At 46.1% G+C, this 24446-nt stretch overlaps 1 protein-coding gene across 1 annotated transcript in view; it reads right to left on the reverse strand.

Moving 5' to 3' along the window:
- Positions 1-24446, reverse strand: part of OTUD7A (OTU deubiquitinase 7A) — a gene marked incomplete at its 3' end in the record, with an annotated part of 366278 nt that overhangs the window by 20762 nt on the left and 321070 nt on the right. Inside the window, exons 10-11 of the mRNA XM_081228494.1 lie at positions 4804-4931; positions 2529-2678 (exon numbers count right to left, since the gene is read on the reverse strand). Of these exons, the coding sequence (XP_081084620.1) occupies positions 2529-2678; positions 4804-4931 (278 nt within the window). The remainder of the gene's footprint in view (positions 1-2528; positions 2679-4803; positions 4932-24446) is intronic.

Below are 24446 nucleotides of genomic sequence, written 5' to 3' on the forward strand. Positions count from 1 at the left end.
TGGTCGTGAGGACTGAATGGGTCAACGTGCAGCCCTGCACATTGGTCACGTGAGGGCTGTGGAGGCAGGGACCACACTGCTATTAGGAGCAAGCCAGCAGGCGGAGCTGCAGGAGCCCACAACACAGCTTCTCAGAACCCACACTGGGACCAGAATCCACTTACGGGAAAAACAAGTTTTAGAGGTGAAAGAAACCACCTGCACCTCTGCAACGCTCCCTTGCTAGGCGGTAACCCCTCCACATTTGTCCTTTTATTGAAGAGCACCTTCATATTGGCCTTGAAAGCATCCATAAGCAGTATCTGGAAGGCCTGAAAGAAAGCTCAGTGCCTCTGTGAGGAGGGAGCCAGGCTCTGAAGGCCCTGCTCAGCAACTGGAGATGCCAGCCCTGGGACTTTGATCTCTCCCTGACCACAGAGTCTCTGGGAGACTGGATGAGAGGCCCCGCACCTGGCCTGGATCCCTGGTCCTTAGAAGGGCTCTCTTTTTAAAAATTTCTAAATGAAACACAGCCAATTGTATTCAAATTCTCCAAAATTTATACTCGATATGTTAATTGTTTCTAAAATGTTTCACCTTTATATAATGGTTTTATTATTTCACCTTTCTTTTATAGTTTTTTTCAGTTTTTTCTGTACAGTTCTTCTATAGAAGCCAAAGTCCTGAGTTGCCCAGTTAGGAGCCTCTGACCTACTATCCTGATTAAGTTTCTTCTTAATATTCATGGCCAACATCTGGCTTCTAAATGAAAGGCTTTTTGGTCTTTTCAATCACTTGCTGATAGCGTGAGGCTGCAGAGAAAGGGCCCTCCTGTCTCTCAAGAGCCGCGGTGAGCTTTGAGAAGAGCTGGAAGCCGTGAGGGAGGTGCCAGCTCTCACTGGCCAAAACGCAGAGAGACAACAGAAAAGGCCAATGGCACCAAGCCTTAGTGATGAAACATGTCTTCTATGGCTAAAGTGAGATGTCTGTAAATAGCACAGGAAAAGGACGCGATAGTCCCCTTACAGCCAGTGGCAGCCCTGCTCCCTCTACTTCTGGACTCACATCACCACAGGATGAGCTGCCATGGATTTCCTGGGACCACATCCTATGGCAGGGACCCTGAAACTGGTCACTCTTTCCTTCTTTTAGTATCCTGGGAGTTCTCTGTCTAACCAGATGCAGAAGTGAAAAAGGATGAGTTTCCCTTTCTTTGCTCAGTTAGTCACACATCCATCAGCAGTTAACATTCCAAGCAAAATCCCACCATTTCCACAGCAGACACATAATGCATTGACTGAAGACAGGCCCCACATGCGTCTATGTGACTGGTGGTTGGAGTTGTGCAGTGCACAGCCTGTGGGCCCAGCCCAGCAAGCCTCTCTGTAGCACTGAAATGGCTCCTGGCAGGAAACTCCCATGTAATGATTTGAATGGAAAAATCCATCTTTTGATTCAAAAGCTTACTACTTTAGAGCAGAGGCTGGCAAACATTTTCCGTAAAGTGCTCATTAGTAAATATTTTAGTCTTTGCAGGCCACACAGCCTCTGGGGCTGCTTCTCAACTCTGCTGTTAGGGCACAAAAGCAGTAGCCACAGACAATACGTCTTTGAACAAGTGTGGCTGTGTTCCGATAAAACTTTATTTACAAACAGGCAGTGGGCTGTAATTTGCTGACTCTCTGCACTAGACGGGCTTTTAATTATTTATTTATTAAATGTAAGTTTATTACTAGTCCAGAGTTTTAATATTTTGATCGTCTGGTTGGTCTAACAAAGTAGATGGGCTTTTAAAAATTACATCTGAGATTCAATTACATCCATATAACATATGTGTACATGTGAAAGGCAACCACAGTGAAAGTTATTTAAGGGTGGCTTGATTATTAATTTGCTTCATATTTTAAATTAAAAGTTGTCTGTGGCATTATTTTCTTTTTTAAAAAACAAGTATAATTGATTTACAATGTTGTGTTAGTTTCAGGTGTACAAGCAAAGTGATTCAGTTATACATATATATGTATATATTCTTTTTCAGATTCTTTTTCCTTAGAGGTTATTAGAAAATATTGAGTATAGTGCTATACAGTAGTTCCTTGTTATTCATCTATTTTATATATAATAGTGTGTATATGTTAATCCCAAACTCCTAATTTTTCCCTCCTCCCCTTTCCCCTTTGGTGACCATAAGTTTGTTTTCTGTCTGTGAGTCTGTTTCTGTTTTGTAAATTAGTTCATTTGTATCATTTTTTATAGATTCCACATATAAGTGATATCGTATGATATTTGTCTGTGTCTGACTTCACTTAGTATAATAATCTAAGTTTCTTAGTATGATAATCTATGATAACGATAATCTAAGTCCATTCCATCCATGATGCTGCAAATGGCATTATTTTCAATGATTTTTTTTTTGCATGCATATGGTAGTTTTAGGCAAAACCTATCATTGCTGAGTGCGCTTCCCAGGGAGGTCTCCATATTCCACCTCCTGCCCCTCCCGGCCCACCCCTTCCCCACCTTGCACTGTTAGGTGGCGGCGGGCGTACCTTGTTCTCTCTGCTGGTCTCTCTGCTCCATGGACACAAGGGCAGAGAAATGCGCTTGGTCGTAGGCAAGAACCAGAGGTGAGCAGTGGCATCTGTTGGGAGGCACCTCCAAGGGCAGGTAAATCCCTCCGAAGGGGATTGGAGCAAATGCTGCAGACACAAACAAGGGTGAGGGCATGTGGAGCTGGAGGGGACGTGGACAGCATCCCTCACCATCCTGGGGGAGGTGACAGGGCAGAGGGAAGGGTGGGCGGGCTCAGGCTGCAGCCCCGGGTGTTGTCATCTGTCACCTACTCCACAGCAGAGGAGCCTCCACCCACCTGGCAGGAGTGCCCTGGGAGCTAGGTGATGCTTGCTACCGATGGATGAGGAAGCCCAGGCTCGCAGGGGCCAGGCCCATTAGACCCCAAGTCCTGTACCTGACCAGGGCACCCTGCTCCACCTGCCTCCTTGGGCAGAGTCCTCCTGGCTCGTTTGTCCCTGTCAAGCTGCACCCTAGGAACAAGCAGGGCTGAGGGGATTCTGCTGTGACCTGTGGGCCTGCCTGCTGCCCTGAGTCCCGCCAAGGTGATCAAAACACCCACCCCAGATGGTCAGCCAGGACGTGTGCTGATGGCCACCTAGAAACCCGTGTTTTCCTGAATGTACTTATTCCTCTCCTGTGTTCACGAAAGCATCTGCATACAGAACAACATATGTGCTGCTTGACAGCTTATTTGTTCTAGGTTTTGAGAAGCTCAATGAGAGCACTCCAGGCCCAAGTCGTGAGTCAGATGGGAAATGAGGGACGGGGATCAGCTCCTGTAGCAACCGGGACACAGCCTTGTTCATTTCCTTACCAAACGGGGGAAAAAGCCTAAATCCTCACTGAAATACAGTAAATACTGGAAATACCTGCCCTGACATGGCATCTGTTTTTTAATTACAAAGAACCTTGCCTCTTGGCCTCAGACTCAGTGACTCACTGCCCTTCTGTGGCAGGAAAGGACAGTCGACGTCAGGGATGTCTTTGATGAGCTCAGGATTCCTCCCCACCCTCGCTTTGTCTATATCAGTGACCATGGCTCTGCCCGCCTCTCTGCTGAGAGGCAGGATGGGTCCACCTTTGAGAGGGCTGCACCCTCCAGGACAGGTGCAAGGGAAGGAAGTGTGGACCCAGCTCTGTGGGATCTGATGAGTACAGGGACCCCGATGGGAGGCCGGGCTCTGCATCCAGAGAGCTGCAGACCCCGGCAGGCCTGCGTCACTGGGAGTGACCAAGGTACTCCCAGCTCCCTGCCTTCTGTGGTAACCACAGCCACGAGAGGCAGGGCACTTACACTAGGGTGACCTTCCTGGTCCGTCCACCATCCTGGCCCCTCCTCTGTCCCTCCTTTTCAGAGAGCATGGTGCCCTGTGTGCTCCAGCAGAAAGGCTAGAGGGAGGACACGCGTGGAGCCCTCCCTGCCTGGGTGGACCCTGCTTCCTCAAGGCCTCAGCCGAGGGCGGGGGCACATTGTGTGGCCTCTCTGGGCTTCGGGCTCGTCGTCTGTAAAGCGGGAAGCAGTGTCTACCCTGGGAGGTGGTGGCCTGGCCGAGGGCGAGGGTGCACGTGACGGGCGGTGCGGCGGGTACCGGCCCTGGGAAGCCGTCCATCCCTTCCTCCTTCTCCCCCAGCCCTGGTCCCATCACAGCCTTGCGGATGACTTTGCATTTTCTGCCTTTCTTGTTTCTTCTTTAAGACCCATGCGAGGGGCAGGAGGGGACTGGAGTGGCGGAGTGGCTGAGTGGCCAAGTGGCCCTGGGATGAGGCCGGCACTGCTGGAGGGTGTGGGCAACGGGTGGGGCCCAGAGCCCCTCGGGGTTCATCGCCTCCCCCACTCAGCCACATTTCTCCTGCTGTGGACACACAGGGTGGATGGACGGCTAAGAGTAATCTCTCCTGGGAATTCCCTGGCTGTCCAGTGGTTAGGACTCTGCACTTTCACTGCTGAGGGCCCGGGTCCCATCCCAGGTCGGGGAACTAAGATCCCACAAGCCGTGTGGTGTGGCCAAAAAAAAAAAAAAAAAAAAAGATAAAAAAGAAAAAAGAGTAATCCCTTCTCTACGGGGAGGAGCAAGAAACATGTGGAGTCGAGGAGAAACGAGGAGAAGTAAGATCTTTGTCCAGGCAGAGTAAGGCTCTGTGTCCTTCTGGAGGCTCAGCCATTACGCTGGACTGTCCCTTCCTTACTCGGGATGTTACGCTTTCTGGGTGATGAATAAAATACATCTGTTTCATTCTGAGTAAACTTACCTTCCCCGCCTGAGTCCCTCAGCATCGTATCTGCTACAACGACGATGGGCCTCCTTAATATGTGGGCAAGGACGAAAACGTGGAACTCCTCCAGACTCTCGTACACGGGGTCTTCGGCGTTGTCCATGCTGGGGACACAGCGAAGCAAGCCTGTCACTGGAGCGAGTCGGGACGGGGAGTGGAGGACAAAACACCTCCCTGTGGCCCTTCCCTGCATGGACCCTGGCCGTTGCAGCCATCTGAGGCCACGGCCCCCCTCCACGCCACTCGATGTTGGCAAGCACACTGAACCCAGCTCTCCACCCTGACCCTGGGGTGGGTGGTCTCAGGAGAGAAGTCGAGGCAGAGAACCTGGCAACGTGGGCAGCCAGCTCCCTTTACGATGCAGTCTCCCTGGTGGCAGAGGCGCCCAGAGTGTGTGACAGTATGGGGGCTGGTTCTCTGGGCGGGTTGACAAGGATGCAGTTGGGGCAAGAGGCATGGTGGCTCCCCCTCGGGTTCATGCTCACATCCAGCAGCTTAGGCTGAAGCTTTACCCTCAGGGGGGCAGGTATGCCTGGGCACGTCTGACGGGCCGGTGGGTCCACTGCTACCAAGATCTGTGGGCCTTTCTAGGGGATACCCCGACTGAAGATGGTGGTAAGAAGGCTACCTTGAGCGGTAGTGGAGGGAGTGACAGAATGCCCAACCCAGGCCACTCGGACCCTCCCCAGCCATCCCCTGGCTCTTCTCCGAGGCTCAGGGGAAGAGTGGGCTCCAAAACCTGCATCACTCATGACTCTAGGACATGGGCAGAGAACTGTAGCCTTGATGTCTCTCAACAACCAGGCCAATTCAAAGGGAAGAAGCATGGAGAGAGGAAGGCCAGTGCCCCGAGGTTGATGGGGCCTCTTGGGCACTCGAATGGGGCGAGGCACCCAGAATTAACTGAGGGTGGTCTCTGAGCAGGTGGGGCAGAGTTAGCAAGTGTGGCCCTGCTTGAGAATTCTGGGGTGGGGTGGCCTGGGGAAAGGGTTCTATGTACATAGCGTGCAGCCAACTGCTTGTGTGGCTTCTAAAACAAAGGCTCTGAATCCTTGGGGATGCCTCATAATCACCTGGGGAGTTTTGTTGTTATTGTACCAATAGTTTTTTCTTGTTCTTTTTTTGGTGACTCAATATACCTTATTTTAATACTTCAAAAAAATTGGCAGCACCTAAATGCTCACAAAATATTTGCAGAGTATAAATAACTTGTTTTTCCTTCGGAGCCATTTGAAAGTAAATTGCCAACCTGAAATCCCATCACCCCGGCAGAACTTTGTGTGCATTTCCTGTGAGTGGGGTTACGTTCCTGCAGATATATTCTCCTACATATCCATTAGAATTGGGAATTCGTCTAATCACGAATGCAACAATGCATCTGTCACCGTGAAAGACCCCAGTCACCACGTGCCATCTGCCCCAGTTCTGGATGGTGTACTGCATTCAGCTGTGGTGTCTCTTTAGCCGTCCTCAGTCTGGAACATTCCTCAGGGTACTTGACGTTCAAGACCTAGGCTGTTTTGAAGACCACAGGCCCAGTATTGTGTAGAATGTCCATGGTCTGGGTGTGTGTTTCCTCACAATCAGAGCAAATTGGGTTACACTGCATCGTTCTCGTGGCATCCAGTTGGGTGGATCTCTCTCGTGGCCATGGGCCAGGCTCCCCCTTGCAGAGCTGCTCACTTCCTCTCCGTAATTAATAAGAATTTTATGGGGAGGAACTTGGAATCTACAGACATATTCCACTCCTCACCAAGCCTTGATACATTTACTGATATCCCTCTGGATTCCAGGCTTCTATTTGATTCACTGGGTTATAATCCATTCATGTGATTATTTTGATGCTCAGATACCCGCCCTGGTTGGTGGGGCTTGTTCAAGTGGGATCTGTGTCTGTGTGACAGCCCCTGTCATTTTTTAGAGCACATCCTTGCTTTCCAGCACAAGAAGATGGTCAAGGTTGTGAACTAAAAACGCCGCCTGCCATTTCAGTAAACAAAGGCTGTTGCAGCCATCGGCCACTACAGGTGCCCTACAGGTGAGCCCTGAGGGAACTCAGGATGCAAGCAGGATGCCCCCCCCCATCTAGCAGTCAGCTGTGGCAGCCACCCCTGAAGGTGCACACTGAGGGGACTCAGGATGAGAAAACACAGGATACTGGCCCCAGAGAACTGAGGTACATATTGACAGGAATGATTTCAGTGAGCCCAGACTCTTGCATCTTCCCATACACAGAAAAGCACTAAATTCCTTAACTTGAGATGTCTGGTTTTCTTGAATTAACAGTAATCTTTTGATGTTCTGACCACCCGGTCTTTGATACAAAAATGCGTATATATCCTGGTTCCCCTCCTTCCCTCTTTGGAGCCGTCCCGCAGAGCTACCTGACAGTCTGTGTCCCAGGCTTAAGTCCTCAGTTCTGTCCATCGAATAAAACATAACTCTCAACTTTTAGGTTGTGCTTTTTTTTTTTTTCAGTCAACAAGATTCATCTTGTATCTCTTCTGCTTCAGCCCTGGATTCAGCCATTTCTCCTGTTTTCTTTTCTTTCTTTCTTTTTTTTTAAGATAGTGGATAATGGTGTTTAGAAGCCAAAATATGATTATTGCTGATGTCATTGCTCCTAGACTCAGTAAGTAGAGCTGGGGAACGCGTGTGTGCATGCGTGTGTACACACCCACATGTGTACACAGACATTTTCATCTGTCATTTATCTATCCATCCATCCATCCATCCATTATCTATCTATCTACCTATCACCTATCTATCTGAAACTTTGAGTCCTCTGATACTCCCAATTCCAGTCTAACACCCAGAGTTCATTCTACGTGTAACTCCTTTCTCCAAAAGTGAGAAACCTGGTTTCTACCAATCTTAAGCTATTTCCTTATTTGATCCTGGTATGTAAACAGCCCCCAACCAATGCTGCTTCCCTTCCCCTGAGTTGCCCTCTTCACTCTGTCTGGCTCTGACACCCTGATCTTGGTCTCTGTGTCCTGCCACCCCCCACTCTGCCCACTGCAGGTGCCCACCTTGCTTTGATGAACCTATGGATTTAGGACGGAATTTTTCAGGGAGGGAAGGGAAGTGGAAGAGGAGTGTGTTAAATACATACACACATGCCGAGTCTAACACAGTGCTCTCGGGTGAGCATTCCCAAACATCCTGGGTAGTTATCCTGTCCAGCCACAGCTCAGAGGGTATGTGAGGTCAAGGGCTCTGAGCGGATGCTCACTCACCCCTGTCACACAGTGAGTGCTCACAGGCAGGTGTATGGCTGAACGAGACAAGCAGCAGCATGGAGAAGACAGAACACAGACTTATAGCCTGCGTACTCAAGAGAAAAATATCTGACCAGCTACACAGAGGGGACCCACAACAACCATGGTGCAATGGCTGACTAAGTATTAGGCACCACTGTAGTGGCATGGCTTTCTGCTCATGCAAAACTCAAAGCAGGGCCATTGTATTTCAAACTGAAAAAACAGCACATATTTATTGAGTACTTGCTAAAAGCTGGCACCATGAAAGGCACTGCAGAGGCCCCCAGGTAACATCTGTCCATCCAGCCATCTTTTATCCCTCCATCCACTCATCCACCCACCATCCATCTGTTCACCTGTCCATCCATCCATCCAATCATCCATTTGTCTATCTATTCACCCATCCATCCATCCACCTACCCATATATCCATCCATCCAATCAGCCATTTGTCCATCAATTCACCTATCTACCCATCCACCCATCCATTTATCCATCCATCCATCCACCCACCCATCCACCGCTCACCTGTCTGTCTGTCCATCCATCCCAGATCTGTGCTAGGGCTGGAGCATGCAGCTTCACCACATACATCTGGAGGCCTCATGGCCAGACATGGGCAGCAGTGATGGGGGTATAGGCCCAACTGGGAGGGGGTTATGGAGATGAGCCTGGAGCAGAGCGACCTTTCTTCACTCTTGTTTTGGTGTTGAACATGAGAGCCAAAAGTCAACTGTGATTCTGCTCAGTGGCCCAGGAGGTTGCAGAGAGGGTCCCAGCTCTACCCTGAGTGTAGCTGGAGAATCCCAATGTCCTTCCCTACTTGCTCCAGCTCCTTGCTCCCGGGGTGCAGGGAGCAAATTTGAACTGGGGGTGGGTCCTGGTTCTGTGCTCTCCCTTCAAAACCATAGCCATGTCCTTGTGCTTCAAAAGCCTCAGTGACTATTCCTGTTCATTAAACGCAAGCTGGAACATTGGCTCGACAACTCTTCAGGCTCCTCTGAGGGGCAAATGGGCTCATGACTGGGACGACACTTTGGAACAGTGACCTGCGCATGTGAGTTACTGTGATGGAGCCCGTTGGTAGAAATCAGCTCCAGCAAAACCAGTCCTGAATATTAACCTCCACTTCTCATCCCAAGAAGATGACGTGAACATCATCTTCCTGTGAGTTTACTGAGCAAATGCTAGATGCGGGATTGTAAATAGGATCTTGCCTCTGGGAAAAAACACTTAAAATCCCTAAAATACTTAGTAATTGGTGTTGACTGTTAAGAAGACTAACACGCAATATAACTGCTTCATCCTCACATCTGGGCATGTCTGAGAGCTTCCTCACATGCTCTAGGCCACAACACACCTGTTCCCTCTTCTTCAGTGTGTACCTGGGGAGGGGGAATCAGGAGCATAGGGATACCCCACCCACCCAGTGAAAACCCCCTGAGGAAGACAAGGGGTGACCTGGACAGAGGCTGGGCCAGGCCCCCCATCCTGGTGGGACCAAGAAGCAAGAGCGGTGGAGTGAGGTCCAGATGGCATGGAAGTCGGTGGCAGGAATGAAAAGGCACAGTGCAGATTTGGGGGTGTCCTGGCTTAAACGGCAGCCACAGCCTTAGAGGCCACCCCAGCAAGAGCCCATGTCATGGACAAGGAAGGCGGTCTGGGCAGCTGGTGGGGTCTTGCCCAAGGGCAGTCACCTGGCCGCACAGAGGCGCAGCTTGGGTGCAGGCCCCCCAGGACACTTCCCTCTCCCCCTCCCCAAGGTGAGGTGACCACACCTCCTGTTTTGCTTAGGAAAGTCCTGCTTTATGGGGCACCAATGGCCAGTGGCCACTCTCCCTCCTCTAAATGTACCAATTTGGATGATAAATTGTAGAGTCATAACCCATGGTGATTATCTATGGTGACATAGTTATCAGTTTCTGGTGTACCCTCCCATCCAAACATATAAGCATACATGGATGGACCTAGAGATTATCATACTAAGTGAAATAAGTCAGAGAAAGATAAATATCATATGATATCACTTATGTGTGGAATCTAAAGAATGATACAAATGAACTTATTTACAAAACAGAAACAGACCCACAGACATAGAAAACAAACTTATGATTACCAAAGGGGGAAAGGGGGAGTGATAGGAGTTTGGAATTAGCATATACACACTACTATATATAAATCAATAAACAATAAGGACCTACTGTATAGCACAGGGAACTATACTCAGTATCTTGTAATAACCTATAACGGAAAAGAATCTGGAAAAGAATATATATATACGTACAACTGAATCACTTTGCTGTACACCTGAAACCAACACAACATTGTAAATCAACTATATTTCAATAAAAATTTAAAGAATTTAAGCATATATGTGTTTGTATGTGTGTGCATATGCGCACATATATAGGAATATGAATGTATGTGCATATTTAGATTCTATACACATACCCTCTCCCTACCTCTAGGTGAAAGGCAGGGCACTACATGGGCTATTCTGACCCTTGATTTTCCTCTTAACAGTACATCCCAGAGAGGCCTCCATCATAGTATGTGGGTCTCCTCCCCTCTCACAGCTGCACGGCAGCATTTCTGCCAGTGGTGGGACTCGACCCCTTCTCCCAGGCAGGGTTTGGAGCCATGACGACATCTTTGATGAGCTGGCACATAGGTGCAGAGGGGGGCTGGAGAGTCAGCCTGAGGGGCTCACAGGGGCTGAGGCCAGCCGGTGCCCTGCTGTGGGCCTTTGTATCCAGTCAGGAACTGTGTCTGCCCAGACGGGAAGCTTTTCAAAAAGATTTCCTAAGGCACAGTGTAGGCTGCTGGGGCCTTGCTAAACGCTATGGCCTGGGGATCCAGGACGGAAGGATGGTGGCACCCCTGAGGGGACAAAGAGGGTCTTGGGCTCTGACAGGAGCTTCTCAACAGTGGCCAGGGTAGCCTGGGGGTGAGGACTCATTTCACTGCCTAAAACGAATACGCTGGGGTCATTTGTGTGACAAATATTTATTGAGTATCTGCTCTGGGTATAGCACTGTTGCTAGGTGTGTGTGTGTGTGTGTGTGTGTGTGCGCACGCATGCATGTGTGCACATGTATGCAGGTCTAAGTGGTAGAGACAATTAACAGATGATCAAACAAATAACTATCAGGTGTTAATAAGCATAGTAGTAAAAAGGGGCTGCTTTAAACAGGAAGGTCAGGGAAGGCTCCTGACAGATGAAGAGCTGGCTTCAATCATATTTTCAATTAGCAATGTCTTTAAAAATTTGACCTGGATTCCACATTTGCAAATGTGAGAACTCGTTAGGTGAACAAACATTCTTCCTGCTTGGTTCACTGGTAAAAGTCACAGCACCTTGAGGAATATTTGTAAGAAAGCCTCCTTTTCCACAAGGGGCCAAGCCCTGACCCTGCGGGGTGGGCACCTCCCAGCAGTGGCATGCCACTCACCTTTCCTTAAAAGACTGACTTAAGTTCATATCTCTGAGACTGTACATCAGGTAACCATTTAGGATTCTAGTTATTTCTGAAAAAGTCCAATAAAAAAGAAAGGCAGCAAACATATTATGAAATTATGTAGACACAGCAATGAAATTATGGAAAGTCAGTTACAAAATGAGCAGCACACAAGAGAAATAGGGGCCTGGGGTGTCAGTCACTCTGTGGGGGCTGCCCAAGAGTCCTTGAAACGGCCCCCCTCTCTCAGCCTCTTTTTCTCTTTGTTCAAACAGCCTCTCAGCCTCCATAACCTGTCTCATCCAATGGTGAGCAAGTAAGCTTTTCTTTTATAAAAGGTTAAAGAACAAAATTGATTATTTTCATCACAAATCTCAGGATAAGTTCTTGATTCTTGCTTTTCACGCCTGTTTTGCATTTGATAAGAGCATGGGTTTATGTTTGTGGTCAGTTCCAAGTTCAGATCCTGGCTCTGTCTCTTCTGGGCTGTGGGATACTGGGAACTGACTTAATTTTCTGAAACTCAGGTTTCTGTCATTGACCATGATAAGGACAGCTTTGCGGCCCTGCTTGACGCAGAACATAACATAACACATGTGCTCAGTAGACGACATGACTCTAATTCCTGCCTGATGATGCTATTCTTCCCCATCTCTAGGGAATTCTTATCCTCGAAGAAGGCCAGCCCTCCCTGCATGAGCTCCCAGTCAAAGGCTGTGTGGGAAAATGGTGTGAGTGCTCATCCCACGAGGGCTGGCCTTTGCTCCCCGCCTGCTAATGGCTCAGGTCTGGGCACTCACGTCATGGGCTCCAGGCAGGAATGCCTCCCCTGGGGGTGTTTGGAGGCACAAGTGCTTAGCTCCGTGCCTCTGCTCCTGGATCTGGCTCTGTAGGTACACAGAGCCCCAAGTGGTCAGCACTGAGCTAGGGTTTGGAAAAGAATCAAAAAGAAGCATTGGGTTGGCTGCACCAACAGGATACTGCAGTCTGAAGGGGAGACAATATAAAACATATACAAGTCCTGCATGAGCAGGGTGCAGGACAGGGCTATGTGCACAGTGGTGCATTCTGGCTGGAGGACAGAAAAGGGAATCCCAGGGAACCAAAAAGTACCTGGAAGATTATAAAAAGAGGGCTTCAGAAAACAATCCCATGAGGTTGTTTATGAACTCCTGGACTCCCCTCTCCCCAACTCTGAGCTGTGCATGCGTGGATCTGTCCTAATCAGTACACCAAAGGCTCTGATGATTTACTGAAGAGACCCCTGCCCAGGTCACAGACTGCATAATGTGAAGCTTAGCCAAATAGGACAGCAAAGGCTTTGAAAACCACAGCCCAGAGAAAGCAGATTGAAATTTACAGTATGAACCTACCTGAAAGAATTAAAAAGTCAACATTTTTCATAGATTATAAACAAGACTCAGAGTCTCATAAGATCCAAAATGTCCAGGGTGCAATCCAAATGTACTCGACATATGAAGAACCACAAAAATCTCAATGCCCAAGGAAGAGAACTATCAAAAGACACCAACTCTGAGTTGGTAGATATCGGAATTATCTGACAAAGATTTTAAAGAAGTCATTATGAAAATGCTCCAATAAGTGATGGAAATTTTAGAACCTAAATATACAACAATTGGAAGAAAAAATTCACTGAGTGGACTCAACAGCAGATTGGAGATGAGAAAGAAAAAGGGGCAGTAAATCTGAAGGTGGGTCAACAGATGACCCAATCTGAAGAAGAGTGAGAAGAAAAGATTGACAAAATGAGGATTTCAGTGACTTGTCAGACAATGCCAAAGGTGTAATACTCATGTCATGAGGGTCCCAGAAGGAGAAAGAGTACAGTGCCCCTAAAAAGAAAAACAATATTTAAATTAATAATGACTGAAAGCATCCTAAGCTGTGCAAAGATACAAACCTATAGATTTAAGAAGCTCAGAGAACTAAAGAGGATAAACCTAAAGAAACCCATGGCCAGACACAACAAAATCAAATTGCTGAAACATAAGCACAGAGGAAAAATGTTGAAAGCAACCAGATAAAAGTGACACTCTCAACAGGGGAACAATAATTCAAATGACTGTAGATTTCTCATCAGGAACCACTGGAAGCCAGAAGAAGGGGAAACAAGATTTTTAAAGGATGTTAAACTAGAATTCTATATCCAGTAAAAATATCCTTCAGGTATAAAGGTGAAATAAACATATTCTCAGATGAAGAAAAGGGGATTCATGACCACCAAATCTCCCTAAAAAAATTAAAGGAAAATGTTCAGATTGAAAGAAAATGATACCAGAAGAAATGTTGGAATATCAGAAATGAAGGAAGCACAACAGAAAGAGTCATGATCTGCATACATATTAACAGACTATCCTTTTCCTCTTGAGTTCTTTAATATATATTTTTAAACTCACATTAAAATTATTATATTGGCTGGTAGGGTATTTAAAGTATGTAGATGCAATACATAAGAAAATTATAACATAAAGGAGAAGATAAGGGACCTATATTGTGACAAGAATTTTGAATTTCACTTGAATTCCAAAAGGGATTGCTTAAAGTATGTATATTGTAATTACAAGAGCCACCAGTTAAAAATTATATGAAGAGATGTTAAAATCACAAAAGTTAAATTAAAATAGAATCTTAAAAAATTCAAATAACTGAAACAAGGAAAGGGGAACATAGGAACAAAAAAAACACAAAGGGAAAAAGAGAACAAATAATAAAATGAAAAACCTAAATTCAAGAATGTCAATCATTACATTAAATACAGATTGTTTAAATGCAGCAGTTAAAAGATAGAAATTGTTAGAATCAATAAAAACTATTTGCTGTGTTGAAGAAACTCACTTCAAATATAATGATATAGGTTGGTTAAAGGTAAAAGGATGGAAAATTACAGATCATGAAAATTTTAATCAAGAGAAAACTAGAGAAACTTTATCAATATCAGGCAAAGTAGACTTCAGAGCAAAGAAAATTGCCCCAGATAAAGAGAAATACTACATAATGATAAAAGGATAAAATTCAGTAAGAAGATAGAATAGTCCTAAATGAACGTGGATTTAACTGTAAGACTTCAAAATACTTAGAAGAAAAAACTGACAAAACTGAAAGGAGAAACAGAAACAGCCACAAGTATAATTGTAGGGCTCCAAACTTCTCTCTTGGTAACTGAAAGAACAAGTAGACAGAAAATCATCAAGGGTATAGAATATCTGAACAAAACCATCAGTCACTTGGATCTAACTGACATCAACAGAATACTCCATCTAACAAGTACAGAATACACGTCTTTTAAAAATGCACATGGAATATTCACAAAGATAGACAATATGCTTACTCCTTAACAAAACTGAACACATCTTAAATAATTTAAATCATACCAATTATGTTCTCAGACCATAATGCAATGAAACTAGAATTAGTAAAGAAAGACAACAAAAACATATTACACAATACACTTTTAAATAATTCAGTGGTAAAAGAGAAAGTCTCAAGGGAAATTAGAAAATATTTTAAACAGAATGAAAATAAAAATGCAACGTATCAAAATTTGTTGTATGCAGCTAAGCAGTTCTTAGAGGGAAATTTATAGCCCCAAAATGCATATATTACAAAAAACAAAGATCTCAAATCAATAATCTAAGCTTTCACCTGAACAAAGTAGAAAAATCAGTGCAAAATAAACCCAAAGCAAGCAGAAGGAGGGAAGCTCTAAAGGTAAGAGCAGAAACCAATGAAATTAAAATCTAAAAATCAACAGGGATAATCAATTGAGCCAAAACTGGTTCTTTTAAAAGAACTTTAATAAAATTGATAGAACTTTAGCAAAGCTGACCAAAAAAAAAAAAAGAGAAAGACACTAATTGCTGAGTCTGAAAAGAAAGGGAATATCATGAAAGTCCCTCCAGGATATTTATAAGTTAAAAAAGGGAAAATTACAAACAATATTATGCACATAAATTCAACAACTTAGATGAAATGGAACAACTTCTCAAAAACAACAAGCTACCCAAACCTATTTATTTCTGTTTTCTGTAACTATTAAAGAAATTGAATTTATAGTTAATAAACTTCTGAAAAGGAAATGTTTGGCTGCAGATGATTTCATAGGTTCATTTAAAGAATAAATATTACCAGTTTTATACAATCTCTTCTAGAAAATAGAAGAGGAGCTAATAGTTCCCAACTTGTTTTATGAGACTAGCATTACTCTGATACCAAAACTAGACAAAGACAGTAGTATATAAAAAGAAAACTACATTCCAATAACCTCCATGGCCACAGATGCAAAAATCCTCAACATAATATTGCCAAATTGAATGAACAAAATAAAAAAGTTCAGTATACCAAGAGAAAGTGGAATTAATCCCTGGAATGCAAGGATTCCCTGCAATGGAATCCCTGGTTCAATATCCAAATATCTTTCAATGTAACCCACCACATTATGGTCTAAAGACAAAAAAATCCACATGATCACATTAATTGATGTAAAAATGTATTTGATAAAATTCAACTTTCATTAATGACAGAAACTCTTGACAAAAGGAATAGAAAGAAACTTCCTCAACCTGATAAAAGATACCTACTAAAAACCTATAACAAACATCACATTGATGAAAGATTTCTGACTAAGACTGGTAACCAGGGAAGGGTGTCCTCTCTCACCATGTCCACTCAACATCATACTAGAAATCCTAGTTAGTGCAATAAGTCAAGAAAAAGAAATAAAAGGCATAGAGATTGGAAAGGAAGAAATATAACTATCCCTACTCATAGATGATATGAATGTCTATGTGGAAAATCCCAAGGAATCTACAAAAAACCTCTTGGAGCTGATAAATGAGTTTCATAACATCACAGAATACAAAGTCAAAACAAACATCAAATCACATTTCTATAACTAGCAATGAATAATTGCAGACCCAAATGAAAACACATACACATGTGCATGTACACACACACACACACATTTACAATAGCTCCAAATGAAATATTCAGGTATAAATCTAATAAAACATGTATGGAACTTGTGTGATGAAAATTATAAAATGCTAATGAAACAAATCAAAGAAGATCTAAATAAATGAAGAGACATATAGTGTCTCCCTAATACATGGAAAAAGATGTGTAAGTAGACTCAACATTTTAAAGATTTCAATCCTCCCCAAATTCATGTATAGATTTAATGCAATACCAATAAAAATCCTAGCAGGATAGTTTTCAGATATAGATAAGGTGATTCTATAAATTTGTACGGGAAAGCAAGAAAAAAAAGACCAGAAATATTGAAAAAAGAGAATAAAGTTGGAGGAATGATGCTACCCAATTTTAAGACTTATTATAAAGTGATAGTACTCAAGAGGGTGATATTGTCAAAAGCATTGGCACATATTTCAATGGAACATAATAGAGAAAGTCCTCTCAAAGCCCATATAAATATTGCCTATTCATTTTTGAAAAAGGTAAAAGCAATTCAGTGATGAAAGAATAGTCTTTTCAAGAAATGATATTGGAAAGTCGGACATTCATGTGTAAGTAAATGAAACCCTGATCTGTTCTCCATCACTATAGTTTTGCCTTTTGGGTAATGTCATATAAATGACATCATACATACAATATATAACTTTTTGAGACTTGATCCTTTCATGCAAGTTGTTGCATGTATCAATAGTTTGTTTTAAATTCATGAATAGTATTCCATAATATTGATGTACTCCAATTTGTTTATCAATGGACATTTGAGTTATTTCCAGTTTTTGGCAATTATAAGTAGAACTGCTATAAACATTTTACATAGAACTTTGTGTGAATGTACATTTTCATTTCTTTGGGGCAGATTTTCTCAATCTTGGCACTACTGAAATTTTGGACCAGGTAATTCTTTGTTTTGGGGGGCTGTTCTGTGCATTTTAGAAGGTTTAGCAGCATCCCTGGCTTCTGCTCTTTAGATTCTAGCAGTATCCAGCCCACCCTCCAGTTGTGACAAGCAAAATATCTCTAGACCTTGCCAAATGTCCCATGGGAGCAAAATCATCCCTAGTTGAGAACCACAGCTCTAGGGTAAATACTTAGGAGTAGGACTGCTGGGTCATATGGCAAACGTAGTTTTTTTTTTTTTTTTTTTTTTTTTTTTTGCGATACGCGGGCCTCTTACTGCTGTGGCCTCTCCTGTTGTGGAGCATAGGCTCTGGACGCGCAGGCTCAGCGGCCATGGCTCACGGGCCTAGCCGCTCCGCGGCATGTGGGATCTTCCCGGACCGGGGCACGAACCCGTGTCCCCTGCATCGGCAGGCGGACTCTCAACCACTGCGCCACCAGGGAAGCCTGGCAAATGTATTTTTAAATTTATAAGAATCTGTCAAACTGTATTCCAGAGCGGTTGTGTCATTTTACATCACCAACAATGTGATGTAAAATTTGCTTTGCATTTTCACCACCACCTGGTATTGCCAGTATATTTTCTTTTTGACCTTCTTACGGGTATGTAGTGGTTTTAATTTTCATTTCCCTAATGGGGTTTACATTGTATTCTTCAAACTGAGAGGGTCCTGGTTTACCCCCTGCCTCCCAGGAGTATAGTGATTGTTGGATATTGCTTGGTAATTTAAAATAATTCCTCTCATTAATTCATCATGGAACTAATGCTTACAAAGGTTTTCAATATTTGGCAAGGAGGAAAGGGAGACTCGGGGAGGCTGAGTTGGAAAATGCCTTTCTATACATTCACAGAGAAAGACAACTGATGGTAAAAGTTTAGTCTGTTGTTAATGAAGGCTGGGATCTGAAATGATACTCCCTTGAAACACATCCTGGAATTGGACTAGAAAACAAAGAGGCCTTATTCTATCACTCACAGAAAAGAGCAAGAACCCAATTCTCTATAAACAGAGACAGAGGCTTCTGAGCCAAGGGGTAGGAGGAAAAGCAGGGACCAGGGAACCTGGGAGGCAGAATACCTGAATTTGAACTATGGCTTTCCCACTCAGTAGATTACCCTGGACAAATCATTTTTACCCTGAATCCAAGTTTCCTCATACTTTAAATGAGAGTTATAATCCGTATCTCACAGGGTTACTGTGATGGCAGAATGAGATAGTGTGTGTGCAAATGCACAGCACATAGCAGGCAATTAATACATGTTGAGTTAATGAATAAATCTTTTTCAGAGCCTATAAAGACAAAGTAAGAAGTTGAATATATTTAGTCTTTGATTTCATATAATTGTTTTATTTCAAATTAGCCAACCTGGACTGAGTGCCAGGAAGCTGATAGCTTTCTGTCTGATTTATTTCCTTTGATGACATCATTCATTCCATGAATTTAAAGTTAGAATTTTATACCCAGACAAACTATCCACAAAGGGTGAGACAGAATAAAGACAGATTCAGATACACAAGGACTCAAAAAAGTCTATCTGCAAGTGCACTCTTTCTTGAGAAGCTATAAAGCTTGTCACAGTGTATGCTCTGGGAAACTGCAGGGTTCTGGACTCAGGTCTGGGTCCACATTCTAGCTCCACCAGTTACAAACTGGAGGTAAGTCAATTAATCTCTCTGAGCATTAGTCTTCCAATGTACAAAGGAGGATGATGCCTAATTTATAAAGTGGGGATAAAGGGTATAAGGTGGTGACACTTAGGTAGTATGTAAGGCAGGTAGGTGCCCAGCAGAGGTTCATGTCTTCCTCTCTTCAATCCTCACTGTGTCCAGTGCAATCCTATAAGCTGTTTTTGTGTTCCATTCCCAGAGGTCCAGGCTCTGGAGGTCAGGCTTCAGAGTATACAGTGCAGTAACCCTGACATATAAGCTCACGGGAAGGATCTGCTCTACAGTCAGAGACTCCGGAAAGCCCCTAAAAGCTCCAACGTTTTCAAGACTCAAAGGAATGAATTTCTAAGGGTGGAATGTCAGACACTGAGATGAGTGAGTGTGAGGCGAATGTGATAACCACTACACTACGGAAAGTGAGATGAACCAGTGGAAAGTCAGGAAGAAGGAACACATTTCAAGTATTTGGGGTGGGCCTTTACAACATACCATAGGGGCATCAGGCAGGCCAACTCACAGGCTGAGTGTGACAATGTCTTAATAAACATTATTTTTGCAGTTGTATAAACTTCTTTCCAAACACTTTCAAACCCATGATTTCACCGCCCCATCCCAACAGCATCAGAGAATGTGGCTGATTGCTTTCATGGCCACAGAGCCTTCTTACTGCTGTGTACTTGTCTATTTGCAATGTGACCTTGCCCCTCCTCTTATTAAGGATGGAGTCTCTTTCTCTGCCCAGAGGCTGGCTCAGCCATGGGACTTGCTTTGGCAAGTGGGACATTAGTAAACACGATGCAAGCAGAGAGTTAAGCTGCGCCTCCACAATGGTGGCTGCCTCCTCTTCCTGCTCTGATCCATATTGTAAGGAGCCTGAGTCTTCTCAAGGATGAAAGTCCATCTGGACGAGGCCCAGTGAGAGCCAGAGCTGTGAACCAGGGCATCCTGGACTATGCAGCCCCATCCACACAAACTGCCAGATGCTGCAGCCCCAGGAGCAGCTCCAGGCAATTCCAGACCAGACTGCTGACCCCCAGAATACGAGCAAATCCAGTGGGTCTGCTTTAAGTCACCCAGTTTTGGTGTGGTTTTCTCCACAACCATCAAAAATCAATACAGCCTGGCTGTATTTGTTTAGTTTTGGTATCAGAGTAATGCTAGTCTCATTACCAAGTGCATTTTACATCTGAACAACACGGACGCTCAGAGAGCTTGGGGGACGGGCCTGAGATCACACGGTCAGCCTGGGACTCTAACCCAGGTCATCTGAGTCTGGGCCTCTGGTCGGGGTCCACCAGGCATCCCCCATTCCTAGTACTCAGTTGCCTTGAAACCAGGTGAAGCACCCAGAGGCCACCACTAACTAACTGCTTTCAGAGATTTTACCAGTTTTGGAACAAGTAATGGATTCCTCCCGTTGCACACACCCTCTCTTCCCACAGCATCCGGCGTGGGGGGCAGCGCTGCACGTGCCAGCCGGTGATGGGCAACTTCACCTCAGCACTGCTTTCCCTGCAGACCTGCATGACTTAGGGTGGACTTATTTTCTTCTCTCCTCCGTGTCTTCCTTTTCCTTCTGGGGAGCAGCCCTCTTCCCCATGGCCCCACTTGCAGCCCTGGTGACGGGCGAGCCTAGTTCACCTTTGGTGGAGGTGCTGTAAACCCCAGCAGCAGTGTGAAGGAGGTCACACTTCACACGTCGTGCCTCAGAGGGTCTCTGGAGGAGCAGCAGCACAGAACGTCTGATTTCTCGTTTTAGCCACAGAGAAACATACACGTTTTTATTTGCAAGTAGGAGCAGCAGAGAGAACGGGTCCTGAAGTTCCGAGTGCGCCTGCGTGGAAGCCCCAGCCTCTGCCTGCCTCGGCTCTCATCATGTTTGCCGCGTCTGCAGGTGCAGGTGCCATCCCATTTTTCTCACGCATCTGAACTCAGCAGGGAGCTTACACTGGCCTTGCCTTCCTGAGGTCTTGGAGGGCATCCTGCTCTGTGGTCACCAGTCCTGAGCAGCCTGTCCACGGTGGCTCTCTGGCTGGTGGCCCGCCCTGCCCAGACCCCAGCCTGGTCTCCACCCTTCTCTATGGGCAAGTCGTGGACAGGCATCCCTGCCTCCAGGGTCTCCTGCTGGGGCTTGGCCAGTGAGCCTGGGGACCAGCCACTGTGAGTCATGCAGGAGGAAGGCAGGAAGCAGGCCAAGTGCATCCTTAGGTCTGGCCTAAGGATACTTAACCTGGCTGCTTTCTGGAAAAAAAATGATACTGGGCCAGTGTCCATGCTGGGAGCCGCAGTGTGGCGTCTGTCTCCATCTGTCCCAGGGCCAGGAAGCCAGGGGCTGGCTGGGCAGGAGCAGTGCTTGTACTTGTCACTCACCATGGGGGCCAGGTTCCCAGGGCGTGGGGGGGGAACACGAGGAAAGCCACTGTAGTTTTTCTCGCCATTGTACCTGCAAATGCACTCATTTGCCCAGCTCTCTCCTTTCCTCAGGATAAACTCTGGGAAGTCTGTGTGGCCTTTCTGGTCACTTTTCCTACTTCTGTTCAGGGGCTAACACAGCAGCCCTGAGCCGAGCCCACTGCAGGCCTAGCCGGTTCTTCACTGTTTCTCGCTTCACCTCCTCCCTGTTCTCTGGCAGCACCTGTGCCCGAGGGGCCAGCGCAGGCCAGACAGGAGAGGCCAGAGGGCAGCCAAGGCCATCTTGGCTCTCCTCCTTTGGGTGCCTGCTGGGCTTGGGGGAGGTCCTAATGCTGACTCCATTTCCAAGGACGTGCTTTTGCATGTCTTCAGACCTGTCCCCAGCTGAGGGTCTCTGCCCTCCATTCCCCGGACAGAGGTAGTGGTGCCCCAAGCCAATGGCTGCGCCCGCCCTTCAGGCCTGGCCTCTGGGCTTCTCCCTCATAGGCAGAGCCCTGAAGACAGCGTGGCTCAGGCCTCCTCCCATGATTTGTGCTCAGTCTCCGCAACCCTGGAGCCCCAGGGATGCTCCCCATCCCTCAGCTCAGCATGAGGAGGGGACCCTCTTCCCCTCGCCAAGAGAAGACAGAGGCAAAATGCAGAGATGCTGACAACTTGCTCAACAAAAGTCTCTCTTTTGGACTTTTGCACCCTAAGAGAAGGTGGACGCCCCAGCAGGGGTACACCTCCTGGAAGGAGGAAACAGTCCTGTTCTCTGTGGTGTGACCCCATAAGAGCTCTCCAGGGAGGAGGAAGATGTGGGGAGGTCCCGTGAGAGTGACTAAAAGCCTCTGTGAGGTCTCTCTCACAGAGCTCAAATGTTACCATAGTAATGTTGTCAGAACAAAAACAGCCTTGGTTCTAGAAGCTCCCCACCTGCGTCTGGGATCTACCTGCTGCTGTGGGTCCAGGTGACCACCACCTGTGCAGGGCAGCCCCACACAGCCCTGCAGGCTGCAGTTATTGGGCCAGAGAACCCTGCACCCTCCACATATATACAATGGAATATTACTCAGCCATAAAATGAAGCAAAACTGAGTTATTTGTAGTGAGGTGGATGGACCTAGAGTCTGTCATACAGAGTGAAGTAAGTCAGAAAGAGAAAAACAAATACCGTATGCTAACACATATATATGGAATCTAAAAAAAAATGAAAATGGTCATGAAGAACGTAGGGGTAAGACGGGAATAAGGACACAGACCTGCTAGAGAATGGACTTGAGGATATGGGGAGGGGGAAGGGTAAGCTGTGACAAAGTGAGAGAGAGGCATGGACATATATACACGACCAAACGTAAGGTAGATAGCTAGTGGGAAGCAGCCACATAGCACAGGGAGATCAGCTCGGTGCTTTGTGACCACCTAGAGGGGTGGGATAGGGAGGGTGGGAGGGAGGGAGACACAAGAGGCAAGAGATATGGGGACATATGTATATGTATAACTGATTCACTTTGTTATAAAGCAGAAACGAACACACCATTGAAAAACAATTGTACTCCAATAAAGATGTTAAAAAACAAACAAACAAAAAGACCCTGAGACCTGGCTTGGGAGGGCATGGGGTGGGGGAGGATTGGAGCCCCTGGGACCATTTACAATCCAGGAGAAAACAGACATGGGGCTGGGACACCACGTGCAGAGCATTTCTGTGCCATGATCTGTGCAGAGCGACAGGCAAGGGGATGCTCCTGAGGCCCTGGCAGGTGTCAGAATCCTGCCTGCACCCAGGGTTGCCCACCCAGCACCTCTCACGGAAGAGGACACTAGTGGCCAGCATGATGCTTACCTGCTCCCCAAACATTCTGGTCCAAGTTGCATGGAGGGAACTTAAAAAGACCAGGGTGGGAGTTCCCTGGTGGCCTAGTGGTTAGGATTCCAGACTTTCATCGCCATGACCCGGGTTCAATCCCTGGTCAGAGTTGCATGGTGTGGCCAAAAACACTTCCATCTTTACAACTGAAACCAAACTAATGGTGAAGGGGTCCTGCGAGGAGGGGGACATTTGGAGGCACAGGGCAGCTACCATCGGGTTGGCAGGTCTCAGCAATGCCCGAGGGCCGGGTGAGTGGTCAGCTGGTCCAGCATCTTCTCCCCCGACCCCATATCCTCAGGGCTTAAGGAGTGGGAGAAAGAGGAGGGGACAGTAGGGGACAGAGCCGCTGCCCATCAGCTAGGGGCCTCTATGTGGTGGTCCTGCCTCGACCTTGGCAAACCCGAGTCCCTGTGAGGGGCGACAGGGACAAAAAGATGTCGTTTGCTGCCTGCCTCCACTCTCCTGCTCTGAGTCCTCTGGGGTCCCAGAGAGCAGCAGCAGTGCCCAGGCCATGGCCTTAGGAGTCAGATGGCCCAAACCAGCCATGTGACTGTCAGTCAACTGTCTCCTGGATGGGAGGACTCGGCGGGGGGGGGGGACACAGTATGTGGCGACTGTGACCTGTTATTCGTATCATTATGGCTGTCGTGCCCCACATCTTCCCCACCCTGGAAGAGTCACCAGTGTCTACAGAGCAGCAGGGGTTGGAGAGACCATGGGGAAAAGGATGGTGAGGAACCCTTTAGACGCATCCCAGGCAAGACTCAGCAGCGTGGAAAAGTAGAGAGCAGGCTTTCAGGAATGGATTGAGTCTTTAGGATATTTGTCCCAAAATGTCCTAAACAAGACAGACTTCTGGTGTTGACAAGTCTCCCGATTAAAACAAAGTGACAGGGACTTCCCTGGCTGCCCAGTGATTGAGACTTTGCCTTCTAATGCAGGGGGTGCGGGTTCAATTCCTGGTCGGGGAATTAAGATCCCACATGCTTCGGGGCCAAAAAACCAAAATGTAAAACAGAAGCAATATTGTAACAAATTCAATACAGACTTTAAAAGTGGTCCACATAAAAAAAACA

The sequence above is a fragment of the Mesoplodon bidens genome, assembly GCF_964165515.1.
Source record: "Mesoplodon bidens genome assembly, chromosome: 3".
Taxonomy (NCBI): domain Eukaryota; kingdom Metazoa; phylum Chordata; class Mammalia; order Artiodactyla; family Ziphiidae; genus Mesoplodon; species Mesoplodon bidens.